Source organism: Cricetulus griseus, chromosome 3, assembly GCF_003668045.3.
Source record: "Cricetulus griseus strain 17A/GY chromosome 3, alternate assembly CriGri-PICRH-1.0, whole genome shotgun sequence".
Classification (NCBI taxonomy): domain Eukaryota; kingdom Metazoa; phylum Chordata; class Mammalia; order Rodentia; family Cricetidae; genus Cricetulus; species Cricetulus griseus.
The window spans coordinates 44,209,176-44,221,635 of record NC_048596.1 but is presented as its reverse complement, the minus strand read 5'-3'; the positions used below and the strand labels follow the sequence as shown (position 1 = coordinate 44,221,635).

General features: G+C 47.3%; 1 protein-coding gene across 1 annotated transcript; it reads right to left on the bottom strand.

Annotated features, from left to right (window-relative positions):
- Nucleotides 1-10,108: 10,108 nt before the first annotated feature.
- LOC100765591 (forkhead box protein B2) lies at nt 10,109-11,392 on the bottom strand. The gene has a single exon (XM_027406771.1). The coding sequence runs from the start codon at nt 11,390-11,392 to the stop codon at nt 10,109-10,111; it is 1,284 nt and encodes a 427-aa protein (XP_027262572.1).
- Nucleotides 11,393-12,460: the final 1,068 nt, after the last annotated feature.

Here is a 12,460-nt window from a genome sequence, read left to right as displayed (position 1 = left end):
GGGGTGGAGGGGTGGGTTTCAAGCATAGGAAGGTGGACCTTGGAGGAATGAGAAATGAGTATGGTGGGGTGCATTGTGTTATGGAATAAACCTTTTGTTCACTGTGAATATGTATTACTCTAATTGTTTAATAAAGAGCTGACTGGCTGATGGCTAGGCAGGGTTTTGGGGGCAGAGAGACTGCTGGGAAGGAAAAGGACAGTGTCTGAGGAGTCTCAAGGAGACACCATAAGATGCAGAGCAAGCAAGATGGGAAATATATACTTAGGTAAAGGAGCCTCAGGGCAGCAACACATAGATGGATAGAAATGGGCTATTTTAAGTTATAAGAGCTAGCTAAAAACAAGCTTAAGCCATTGGCCGAGCATTTATAATTAATATTAAGTCTCTGTGTGGTTATTTGGAGAGTGTCTGCGGGGCGGGGGGGGGGCAGAAAAGTCCACCTACAGCATTGTATGAAATTCCCAAATAATTGACAAAAATATTATGTTGGAAATAAAAGAAATATTTCTCAACTGGATTTTGAAAAATATGGATTCCAATTTTGATTATCTACACAATTTGATTATATTTATTGGTTAAATTAAACTTAGATATTATTCTCCCTGTTTTACAGATGTGAAACAGAGACAGACAGAGGCTGAGTGGGGCTGGGATGGAATGTAACTGGGGCTGGGCTTTACTTCTATTGATGTGTGTGCTGGTTAGTTTTTTGTCAACTCTCAACTCAAGCTAGAGTCTTCTGGGAAGAAAGAACCTCAACTGAGAAAATCCCTCCATCAGACAGCCTGGAGGAAAGTCAGTGGGGCATTTTCTTGACAAATGATCACCTGCGGGAGGCCCCTCCCACTCTGGGTGGAGCCTAAGCTGCACTCCACCGTGGCCTTGCCTTAGACTCTGATTCCAGTTGTTTGCCTGAGCTCCTGCCCTGACTTCCCTCAGTGAAGGATTGTGACCTGTTAGAGGAAAGAAACTATTTCCTCCCTAAGTGAGTTTTGGTCGTGGTATTTTGTCGTAGCAATAGAAAACAATCTGGAACAGCCTGGTGTCTGATCTAGGCTGGTGGGACCAGCTAAATGACTTGGTAAAGTTGGACCTCCATGAGTCTCTGTTCAATTAGCTGTTTCAGCTAACTGAGGTTTGATTATCTGTTTTTGTCTTCAAACCATTTCAGTAGGTAGTTTACTTTTTTGGCTACACATTAGAGTGGAGACATGAGTTTAAAAAAACTTTTTCTCTCCCCCGAACCCCAAAAAACCCTTTACTAAGGACAGTGGTGTTCGTTGTCTTTAGACCCAGCTACTCAAGAAGCTGAACAGGAGGACTATGAGACCTCACAAGTTCAAGACCAAACTGACAGCATAGCAAGATATTGTTTCAAACAACAGCAACAAAGTGCCAGTGATGGCCCAGGAATTATACTAGGCAATGGAGAGGCAAAGATGAATAGATTAAGATGTTTAATATCAGAGATCAAGTTGTCAGGCACACTGCACTGGATCTTGTGGGTGTTCTGCAGTGCTCAGATAGCTCTAGAGCTCCTTCACTGGCATTGCCTATGTTAAAGATGCAGATGAACAATACTGCCCCTCCCCCTCCCCTTTCCCCTCCCCTTCCCCCCCCCTCCCCTTCCCCTCCCTCCCCCTCTCCCTCCCCCTCCTCCTCCTCCTTCTCCTCTTCCTCCTCCTCTGGAACTACCAGAAGGTCTAGTTCTGCCTTTACTGCTCCAGTAGGTAACTCTGCGACTCTGCCTTGTGTTCACACCTCACTGCTTTGTGTGGTGCACTCAGAGAGCTAAAGGAAACCCTTCCAGTGAGAAGCTCTGGAGTGGGTCGGAGGAGCCAGTGTTCTCATCCCTCCCCTCTCATCCTGGCTGTGTGACCATGGGCAAGCTTCTTACACCACTCTGGCCTCAGTTATCTATGAATAAAATAAAGAGATTGCACAACATCCAAGGTAAAGAATTGTTGCCAAGTTACATGAGGTTTGGGTTCAAAGGATGAACAGTTTATTATTACCAATCATGATGAAAATGTTCTCATTTCAGGTATAAGAAGGATTGCCACATCCAGAATCACCCCATTTACCTTCAATTTATTTGATTCACTGCTTTATTCCCAGTGGGGGAGATTTGGTTTGTGTGGCTCCCTAGTCTCGTGCTTCATGGAGAATCAGGTGCTTCTTGCTCTCTGGTTATTGGAACATAGAAGCTAAATAGTGTGTCCTGGTGTGGCCACTTCCTAGTGATTAGTGCATAGACTAAGCATGGTGCACTGACATTGTAAGATGTGTCTGCCAGAGAGCCAATTTCAGCATCCAAGTTGCAGCAAAAACAAGCAAAGAGGACACAGATCACATCTTGGTGTAGACAGACTTTGACTTTCTCCCTTTTTTAAAAAATGAGAATACTATTTGAAAGAGTGAAGAAATTTTAAAACATCTTCCTTAGTTGACATGTATGAACATATCTGTATCTGCACATGCTATGGTCCATAGTAAATTTGAGCTTTCACTTTCTCTTCTATGACTATCTAGGTCTGCTTTGCATATGCCTTTCCCAGAAGAGATAGTCTACTGTATCAGATGTTCAGGTCTGTAGGGAGACACTGAAACCCCTCCACACACTCTTGTTAACTAGGTATAAAGGAGTTAATAACTAGAAGCCTAAAAAGATATTTGAATGTATGACTGTGGCTCTGAGGAAGGAAAGCCTGGATCTTTAAGGACACTGGTATCAACTAGTCATATCAGTTTATATCTGTAATATTTACAGACAGCAGGACAGTACCTTAGACTAGGTCAATTTTAAACTACATTAAATTGTTTCTCACATTCCTAGAGGCTACATAGTTTAAGATCAAAGGTGATGAGAAAAGATCCAATTCTGGAAGCCTCTGGAGTTTTCTGTTTCTCCTTGAATGAACAGAGAGTACCTGAGATCACTGGGGAGCACTGCGCCAAGCAGACAATCGTCAGTGAGTTTTTAGATAAAAGAGCTAAGAATTGTGACACCTTTCTTGTGATGTCCAAAATTATTTATGAACTAAGGTGGCTGTAGATATCAGCTTGGGACAAATGAATCTTTTAGCACAGAACTTCTCAGTGTGTGATTCTGGCATCCAGCAACACTTGTGGGTTTGTAGGAACCACAGACCCCAGGCTCTACCTCTCAGCCATGAATGAGTCCTAGTCAGACTTTATGGGGTAACCATTCTGCAAAATTCCCCAAGTGTCAAAAAATTTGAAGTGATAGCCCATTGTTTTTTGCCCCTGCATGACATCCTGTCCTGGGTTCTGGCCAAAGACACAGAACAAAAGGCAGTTGGGGAGCACAAGGAGTGGACAGTTCCAGTTGTTTTTCCTGTTCTTTCATTTCATTTCATTTTTAAATTTTATTTTCTATGTATATAAATGATATAAGTGTTTTGACTTGTGTATGTCTGTGCACAATGTGAGTGCCTCTGAGGCTAAAAGAGGGCTTTGGATCCTTAGGAACTAGTTACAGATGGTTATGAACTGCCATGTGGGTGCTAGGAACTGAACCCAGGTCCTCTGGAAGAGCAGCCAGTGCCCTTAACCACTGAACCATCTCTCCGGGCCCTACTCTTCATTTAAAAACATATTTCAATCATCTCATCCCTCCCCTCACATTGAAGACAGATTTGGAGACAGGGTCTTACTAAGTTACTTAGGCTGGCCTTGAACTGGATCTGTGGCCCAGGCAGGCCTTAAAAGGTTCTATACTCCTGCCTCTGCCTCTTAAGTAACTGAGATTACAGGCCTGCATCACCAGGTCAGACTTACATTTTAAAATAAGTCATTGACCCAGATGTGGTGGAACACTGCTATAATAACACTGTTGGGAGAACTGAGGGGAGAAGGTTCTGAGTCCCAGGAAAGGCTGGGGAGCTCAATGAGATTCTTTCTCAAAACAACATAAGTGATATTTTGTTGAAATACCTATTATATGGCCTAGATTATTTTTACTATCTTTCTTCTTACTATAAATCTAAAGCATCACAAGAGTAGACAATCTAACCAATTTATAACAAATGAAAACAAGATGACATTATTCGTCAGCCCTAAATGACCAATGGTTCATATTTGGTGTGATCTCATGTAATTTTTTGATGTGCATTATAAGGTTGAGAGCATACTAAAGACCTCTTTCCTTCTATAGGATTTCATAAACATTTGTTGTTAGAAACAAAATTTCATAAAACATCACTTATGATATCCTAGATACCCATAGTATGTGGATATCATTGTTTATTAAGTATTTTCCTAGGGGACTTTGTTTTATCCTACAAAATAAGTTGCATAAGTTTAAAGTCACAAAAATGTTGGATGAACACTGAGGCCTTGTCCTTTTAGCCAGGGAGTGAAGCTGAGACTGATATAAGCTATCCTGTCCAACTAAACAACATTTTACAAGGATATAGAATGTTTTTATGGCAAGACTTGGTCAGATCAGTGACATAATAGAAAATGCCACATACATTAAAGAGTTGGTCTGTGATTTCTCAACAGGGGAAACAAAACAATGGCATAAGTTAGAAAATAATTCTTAAATTGTGTTTTTGCTTTGCTAGTAATAATCACACAGTCTGTCTCTCCCTCCTTTCTTTCCTTCCCCATTCCTGTTTTCCCTCCCTCCCTCCCTCCCTCCCCCTCCCTCCCTCCCTCCCTCCTCCCTCCCTCCCTCCCTCTCTTCCCTTTTCCATCTCTGTGTTTCATTATTTATGAACCCTTTCTGGGTTGACTGCAGATCAGCTGGGCCTGCCTCTCCTCTCTCCAGTTTCCTTCCTTTTAAGCATCCATCTGCAGTAACAGTAAAAACATGCTGCCCGTGAAGGTGCTGACAAGACTTGGCGACTCAAATGGGAAAACATATTCGAATACATGGTAAAAATGATGCCTCTATAATGGGGTCTGTGACTTATGAGCACAGCCTGGGTGTCCCATGTGCACAAAAGACTGTTACTTGTGGCAGGGAAGAACAATTTGGATCAAATTAAACACAAGTAAAATGTCTTCTTCGCAATATTGTTTAAATATTTTCATGAGTTATTAAGTTACATTTTCTGGATTTTTTGATAATTTTATAAAATGCTCCTTGATACTGCCATTCTCTTCATGGCTTTCTTTAGTTTAACAAAATATCTCTGTAAAAATACAACTACAGTTTTCACATGCTTATTTTCTGCATAAGGATATGTGAGCATGTCATGTGACTTGTGTAGATCATGGGACATATTATGGATTAAAACACAGAATTTGCATTTCATGGACCATGCTAAAATTCAGTAAAATTGCATTTGGATGCAAAGAGGAAAGAGCAACATATGGCTTGAATTTTCTTTAAAACACACAAGGGCTAGTTAAAGGGGGAAAGTGCTCAGGACAGAGTATATCTGGAGTTCTTGTGACATAATAGAAACTTGTGACATAATAGAAAATGTCACATACATTAAAGAGTTGGTCTGTGATTTCTCAACAGGGAAACAAAACAATGGCATAAGTTAGAAAATAATTCTTAAATTGTGTTTAATTGCTAGTAATAATCACACAGTCTGTCTCTCCCTCCTTTCTTTCCTTCCCCATTCCTGTCCTCCCTCCCTCCCTCCTTCCCTCCCTCCCTCCCTCCCTCCAAGAAATGGAGTTCTTGTCAACCTTGTGCCAGTTAAACAATGGTTTAACGCTGAATTCAAAACCCAAGCAGAACCCTTAAATCTCCCCCAATAGGGCATGAGGTAGCACTTGAACTTTGAAAGATAATATTAATGGAAATACTTGGAATGAGAAACATGGGAGCATCGAACTTGAAAAGATTGTTTTGTCCCCCCTCCCCTCCAGAATTCAAGGACTCACCATCTGCATTTGCATCTCCACTGGACCCTTAAACCCTTAACAAAAGTTATTCCTGGTTTTTGTATTTGTTTTTTAGTTTCCCATTTCAACACCCTGAGCCTGCACCTTGTGACAGACACAGCCATCTTGTCACAAATACCACCACCCAAGATGGGATTGAGCATGCTCCCCAACTGTCCTTCTTTCCACTGAGGAGTGAGGATTCCCTTGTGTAAAAGCTCTCTATTACTTTGTGTCCTTTAGTACTGGCAGTTTGGGCAGGTGGATGGATTTTGAAGGGAGCCTATGTATGGCTTTGGTGATCCATGAGCCTTCTCCTAGGCAGTTCTGTTTCCATATACATATTCTCCTCTGACTCCTGTACTGGTGCCAAGCTGGCAAACATCACCTTTGAGTCCTATAGAGAGATGTGTTGAGCCTTCCAGCCCCTCTGTGTAAAGATGTTTGGAATTCAGCAGTGCCACTTTCAGTTAACTGGCTCGGATTTCTGGGAATGCAACTAGTTGTCCTCTCTGGCTGGACTAATGCCAGATTACTTAAGGAGATAATTGACCACAAGCCAGCCTGGCTGACAAACCTCCTAAGTGCCAGATGCCAACCATGCCAATGGGCCCTTGCAGGAGGGCCTGCTCTCCTTAAGACTATAGCTAAATGTGGCTTCATTCTCTCTCAGCCTATGGCTCATTTTTTTTTCATTTTTTATTTTTATTTTTTAGGGGAAATAATAAAATTGATTGGTCCAAGTTATTTTCTTCCTGTCTGTAAGGACAAGGACATCTACACTAACCTCCCCTCCCTCACTGATTTTTTTCCCACCTTTCTCAGGGGTTCCATTAATTCAGTTGAATGGGGGTATGGGCTGAGTAATTACAGCTTTTTCTACCACCTTGGCACCCAAGAACACAACTGGGTGTTTGTTCTGTACCCACTGAGTAGCCTGCTTTAGAAAATGATTTTTTAATCACACCTGTAACCCAAGAAGTTTATAAATTATAATTGTTTCTTTTCATCTCACCTATTGTTGAATTTGAAAAATTAATGTTTCAAATTAATTTTCTGTTTTCTAATATGTAGAGGGCAGAGCTGCCTGTGAGCTCACATGAGACCACATACCCAAATGAGAGTTACCAAAGTCACACACAGTTAACTACTATCTTTCTACCAGTTTCAGTGACTTATATAAACTCAATATGCTGTTAGTGGCCTGAACCCTAACAACTTGTTTGAAATAAACACAGGGCCTTTAAGCAGACCTGTTTTGGTACATGACAATAATAATCTGAATCCTGTGGGGCCTGGTGTCCTCTTATTCTAGTATCCCACAGGTGTGCCACAAGTGCTCTGCCAGGTTCCAGGTTTCCCGCCTGGCAGCATCTGTTCATGGAGACAGATGCCCTCACAGTGCAGTCAAATCCCATCTGAGTTGGAAGGCCTGGGAACAGAGGAGGTGTCTAACTGGGGACAGCCCTCCCCTTTAGGATCAGAACATGCCCCTTTGCTTATTTTGACGAATGCTATCCTGATGCTATGCACAGCTTCGTTGGGACACCAGGGTTCTTCCTGAAACAAGAACTTGAACACAATCATCGTGGACTTCACTTTGCCTTCCCACCTCGCCCTCTTTCCTCTAAACATGAAACAATCAGCTTTCCCCTCTGAGGCTGAAAGGGTACCAGCAGGGGTTGGGTGGGTGCAGGAAGGGTCTTGGAAATGGTCCACTACTTGTTTGCTTCCTTTTGGGGACAGAGACAAGGTCCCAGAATGGGGGCCATTGGCACCACTAAAAATTGCCAGGAACCACTCTGGCTGGTCCAGAAGAAAGAGGAGAGGTGTTACTTTTTTGAAGAAACGCCTAAGAGACGGGCTCTTTCTTCGGGTCAAATGTCTATAGTCCCCTGAAATAGTTCCCAGCGGGGCTTCCAGCACTAACTAATTGGAAAGTGGACAGGCAGAGAAGTCAGGCTCCAAATTCTCGCGAAACTCTGACCCCAATATCAATGTCTCTCTGGCTGTTTTTTCTCTGTCTACTGCCTAATACTAGTAGAGTAGAAAATCCACGCGAAAGCTAGACAAACTCTCCAATTGACTGAGCCCTGCCAACGAGGCTGCTACCTAAGATGTGTCAAAACTTTGTGACACACTATAATGAGATTTGTAAAAGAGGGATGGGCACAAACGCCATTTGTTTGTTTTATTATTTGTTTTGAGATTTGTTTTTTCAGGGTCTACCCTAAACATACCCCAGCAATTTGTCTCTTTGCGGTCTTCTAATGGAAGGTCGGAGGAATTTCTTACGCTTGGTAGGCACAGGAAAACTGGCTTCTAGTGGAATTTTGCTGGAGATTAGAAGGAGGCGGAAAGAGGGCTGAGCAGAGGATTTCCCAAATCCAACATGGCCTCTCACCTGCTGTTTCGCATCTGCCCCGCCACCTGAAGGTTCTGGCCATGGGTGCCTGCTAGGGTGGTTCGAGGCCCAAGAGCTTCATGTCTCTATGCCCAGACAGTAGTCACCCCTCCTCCAGCAGTCGCCTCGCAGACCCTGCTTCCCTAGGCTAGGCAAGCAACAAGTCTTATCAGATCGCAGTGGCATTTCCCACCTACCTGGTTAGTGTTCACCACGAAAGCAGTGGCGTCTTCCAACCTTGTTGCTCTGGGCCCGCTATAATCCAGCCACACATCTGCTCCTTGGGTAGAGACCTGGGTCCCTGCCCCGCCCCTGCCAACCTCAGAAAAATTTACTGTTGCGGGGTTTTGCCAGTTCAGACTCTAATGTTGATATGGTCTTAATGAAATTCAGTTAAGCAAAGTAGAGTGACGAAAATGGGTAGAGATTAGCGAGCTGACTGGTAGACGGAACTACAGGGAAGGCTCTCCCGTTGGTCTCAGGCCTCTTGAAACTCTGAAGTTAAGAAATTAAGGACTGGGGGAGAATTTTCAACTGTGGCCTCATCTGTTAAGAAGAGAACATCCTCACACAGGCACTGGTATATCCAGAGAGACGTTTTAATGAACACCTGATACAACACTGGCAAACAGGAACGACGTGGCACAGACACGGGCCAGAGGGGACATGGAACCAGGGCCACTCAACACCCCTCCCTAAGTTTGTCGCCAGTAAAGTGCTGTTCCTGGGTCTCCAAACCCAGGAAGGGCAACAGTGACAGGGTGAATTTATTCACAAAATTGAAGAATTCGCCTGAAAAGACACACAGCGAGCAAAGGTGATGCCTCCTCATTTGTGCACGAGGGGGATAGAAAGCGGACAGCCACCAAAGGGCAACCCCTCCTCCCCAATGCGCTGCGCCCCTCTCCCCGAGGTGACTAGGTTCCCTAATGAATGAGAGGAGCAAAAAAATCTGTGATACAGTGACTTTTTTTTTCTTAAAAGTACACATGAAACCGGTCGTGGGAATGAACGTGTTCTCAGGCTCCGTAAGGGTTTCTCACCCGACTGATAGAGGAGTCGCAGGTGGAAAGTCGCCTTTATTGTCTCTCTCTGGAGGCTCCCTGAACTTTACTTTTGGAATCTGGAGCTTTGCTCTTTAAGCCGCCGCCATTCTCTTTTGTGCGAACTAATTACTTTAGCTGTCGCTACTATCCTCCTCGACCCCGGGTCACAGCCAAGAAATGTAACCGTTTCCCAAAGATCCCGCTAAACACCCCTTGCCGTCAAAGCGACTTTATTCGTGGCGTCGTTTTCTCGTCCTTTTTTCCTGACCAAGGAAATAACGAGGAAAACTCATCCTTTCTCTTACCATCTAAGACGAGCTTTCTTTAGTGGGGAGGCGGCTGCAAACGGACGAGACCTGAAGACTGAAACTTGTGGTCTCAAGTCCATTTTGTCACTCTGTCGGGGGGCGGGGGCATCTCCTGTGCCAGATCGGTTCAGCTTCTGCTCCAGGAAAGGGGCTAACACCACTTCCTCTTTGCCTGAAATGAGTTTTCCCTAACCATTTCTTGCTTTCTCCCCCATAACTTACCGATTTTTATTACAATAAAAACTCTTACCTGAAAATGGGCATTCATTAATCTGATTTACAAGATAGTATAAACACAGACACCTGGTGGTTACATTTATTCAGACCAGTGGAACATCCACTTTAGGGTCGTCGATCAGTTTTTTTTTTTTTTTTTTTAAATGCCTTATATTTTGCTCGAAGTCAACTTTGTCTGCCACTTTGGGGTGCTCTCTCGATCTAGGGCCATTGACTCAGTCCCTCGCCAGGTGTCTCCTCCCCTAGGAGTGCACCAACACCGAGTGCAGGGAGCCTCCCTTGCTGTCAGCAGTGCTGGCTGCGGTGGGCTCCAAGAGAGGGGCTGTGGGTGAGGCGGCGGCCGTGCACACGGCGGAGGGAGCAGGCAGCTGTTGTGACGCCGTGGGGACTGCCAGAGCCGGCGGCAGTGTGGTCACGGGTGGGAGCGCAGGCGTGGGCTTGATGGGCACAGGTACAGCTGGCAGGCTCTGGTTTGCCGAGTGACACAGGGCCTTGACTGGCACCCCGAACGCCCCATATTCCGGGCCTACCGGGACCCCAGCTGCAGCAGCAGCGGCGGCGGCCGCGGCCACCGAATCCATCACACCAACATGAGGCCACACCGAGCCGACAACATTGCCAAGCTGACCTGGCACGGGGTAGCCCAAGTGGTGCATGACAGATGCCAGAGGCAACCCTCCAGCTTGCAGCACTCCCTTGTAGTCCCTCCCGATGATGTTCTCTATGGCGAACGGGTGTTTGAAGCCGGTGGTGGACGCGGCGGCAGCGGCAGCTGCGGCCGCGGCAGAGCCCAGCCCGTAGGGTGGAAACTGAGACAGACGCCCCACGCTGCCCACCGCCGCGGCCGCGGCCGCTGCCGCTGCAGCCGCCACGGCCGCCGCCTCCTGCATCTTGCCGGGATGGGACGGCTGCGGAGGCTGGGACTGCGGCGGTGGCTGCTGCGCGGGCTGCGACGGGAGGTGTGGCGGCTGCGGAGCCGGAGCTGGCTGCTGGTGGAAATAGGGCACCATGTGCGGCGGCGGCGGCGGCGGCTGGGGCGGGTGGTGATGGTGGTGATGATGTGCCGCGTGGTGGTGGTGGTGGTGGTGGTGATGCGGGTGGTGGGTATGGTGGGGGTGCAGATGACCTCCGGGCCCCGTACCGGGCGCGCCCTTGCTGCTTCCTGCGTGCAGGTGAGCATGGTCTGCGCGCAGTACCTTGAAGCGCTTGCGGCGCCTCAGGAAGCTCCCATTCTCGAACATGTCACCGCAGTCAGGGTGTAGAGCCCAGAAACTGCCCTTACCCGGTTGGTCTGGCCGCCGCGGGATCTTGATGAAGCAGTCGTTGAAGGAGAGGTTGTGGCGCAGGCTGTTCTGCCAGCGCTGCGTGTGCTCGCGGTAGTACGGGAAGCGCTCCATGATGAACTTGTAGATGTCGCTCAGAGGTAGCATCTTCTCAGCCGAGTGCTGGATGGCCATGGCTGTCAGTGAGATGTACGAGTACGGCGGCTTTTGGTCGCTGTAGGAGCTCTTCCCCGGCCGTGGCATCTTCCTAGGCTCCTCCACCTCCTACTGGCCCACAGTGGGCCTCAACGCCTCTCAGAAGCCCGATCCCCTGCCTAAACGTCCCCTCTAACTCTCTCTCTCCACTTGTACAGCCAGGATCCCGAACCTTCTCAGCCCCTAGGACCCCCTTGCTTCTGTCCTCCTCCTTCTGGAAACTTCAGGGGTCCCCACGGCTGGCTTTTAGGGCCAATGCAACTCGATGGTGCTCACAACTTTTGGTCGCAGACAGGCCCGCACAGTAGCCGGAGAGGCTCGTCAGCTTTACCTTGGTTTTCTGACTCGGGTGACCAGTCTGGAGCGAAAGGCTGTTGAATAAATTTCTTTTTGGCCTCTTTGCCCTTTCTCGGTGCAAGGGCAGCTCTCGTCAAACCGATTGGGCAGTGGAGACTCCAGCTCTTTAAAACCGCATCCGTGCTAGCTGTCCCAAGGCCGCTGGTAACCCCACTTTTCAACTCCTTGGAAGCTAGCTGACCTGGTGGTTCCGGGTCCGTCCGGCGCCGGAGTTCAGATCTTGTAAGAGGGAAGTGGCAGGATAAGGGGAGAGAGAACACTCTTCTATCAGCCTGTGCCCTCTTTCTCAGGGGATGTGCAGCAGAACTGAGGATGGAAGAGGCATCGAGCCCCAGGCGGTGGCTCAGAGGAAAAAAAGTTTGGTGGTGTCTGCAGCAGAAGCTCCTGCAGACTCTACGGAGGGGAGGGTGCTCAGGACTCCCGCAGCTAGCCTCAGGCTGCAGGGGGCGTCGGCGAAGACAGGCCAGGACCCGGCTCGCCCGGTCGGCACAGCCGTCTGCGCTGCAGCTGCAGCCGCTCTGCCCCGCGGGTTTTGAGAAGAAGCGCTGTTGTGGCAGCGACGCGCTCTCCTGGCTGCGTTTTGTAATGGTCCCCGAGACGCCGAGACCCCTGCAGCTTGCGCTTCCAGACTATCACATGACCGAGGCTGAGGACTCGCCGCCTCCACAGCCTAGTCTTTTCCTGAAGAACGGGCAAGAAGGCACTGTGTATCGTCCCGCCCCTTATCCATTTCCACTGGGGATCCGACCCTTCGCATTT